General features: G+C 39.3%; 1 protein-coding gene across 1 annotated transcript in view; it reads right to left on the bottom strand.

Annotated features, from left to right (window-relative positions):
* Window positions 1–931, bottom strand: part of LOC106869657 (tubulin alpha-3 chain) — a 32,451-nt gene that overhangs the window by 5,380 nt on the left and 26,140 nt on the right. The window contains exon 2 of the mRNA XM_014915475.2: window positions 562–784. Within this exon, the coding sequence (XP_014770961.1) occupies window positions 562–784 (223 nt within the window). The remainder of the gene's footprint in view (window positions 1–561; window positions 785–931) is intronic.

Genomic DNA, 931 nt, shown 5'->3' with positions numbered 1-931 from the left:
CTGCTCGTGAAATTAACGTGCAAGTGGTTGAGCACTCCACAGACACGTGTACCCTTAACGTAGTTCTCGGGGATATTCAGCGGGACACAAAGTGTGACAAGGCTGGTCTCTTTGAATTACAGGCATAGCAGAAACAAGAAGTAAGAGTGAGAGAAAGTTGTGGTGGAAGAGTACAGCAGGGTTCACCACCATCCCCTGCCGGAGCCTTGTGGAGCTTTAGGTGTTTTCGCTCAATAAACACTCACAACGCCCAGTCCGGGAATCGAAACCGCGATCCTATGACTGCGAGTCCGCTACCCTAATCACTGGGCCATTGCACCTCCACACATACATACATACATACATACATACTTACATACATGCATACATACATACATACATACATACATACATACATACATACATACATACTTGTATGTGTGCGTGTTTGACATATCTACCGATTTGATTAGAAACATTACACCGTAAAAGAAACAACTAACAAAATAAATAAATAGAGAAATAAAATTAATAATAAAATAATAAAAAAAAAAAGGAAAACAAAAGCAAAAATCCTCCTACCGACAACTGTTGGTTCCAAATCTACAAATACAGCCCGAGGGACGTGTTTTCCTGCACCAGTTTCACGGAAAAACGTGTTGAAGGAATCATCACCTCCAGGTATAAACGTATCGACTGGCATCTGGCCATTCGGTTGAATTCCGTGTTCCAGACAATAGAGTTCCCAGCAGGCGTTACCAATCTGGACTCCAGCCTGTCCAACGTGGATACTGATACACTCTCTCTGAAGAAGAAAAAGATATGAAATAAATAATGATCTTGCATCTTATATATACACTACAATATATACATATGTATGTATGTATGTATGTATGTATGTATGTATGTATGTATGTATGTATGTATGCATGCATGTATATATATATATATA

This window comes from Octopus bimaculoides, chromosome 9 (genome assembly GCF_001194135.2).
Source record: "Octopus bimaculoides isolate UCB-OBI-ISO-001 chromosome 9, ASM119413v2, whole genome shotgun sequence".
Lineage (NCBI taxonomy): Eukaryota > Metazoa > Mollusca > Cephalopoda > Octopoda > Octopodidae > Octopus > Octopus bimaculoides.
The sequence above is the reverse complement of the archived record's forward strand: the minus strand, read 5'-3'. Positions and strand labels throughout refer to the sequence as shown.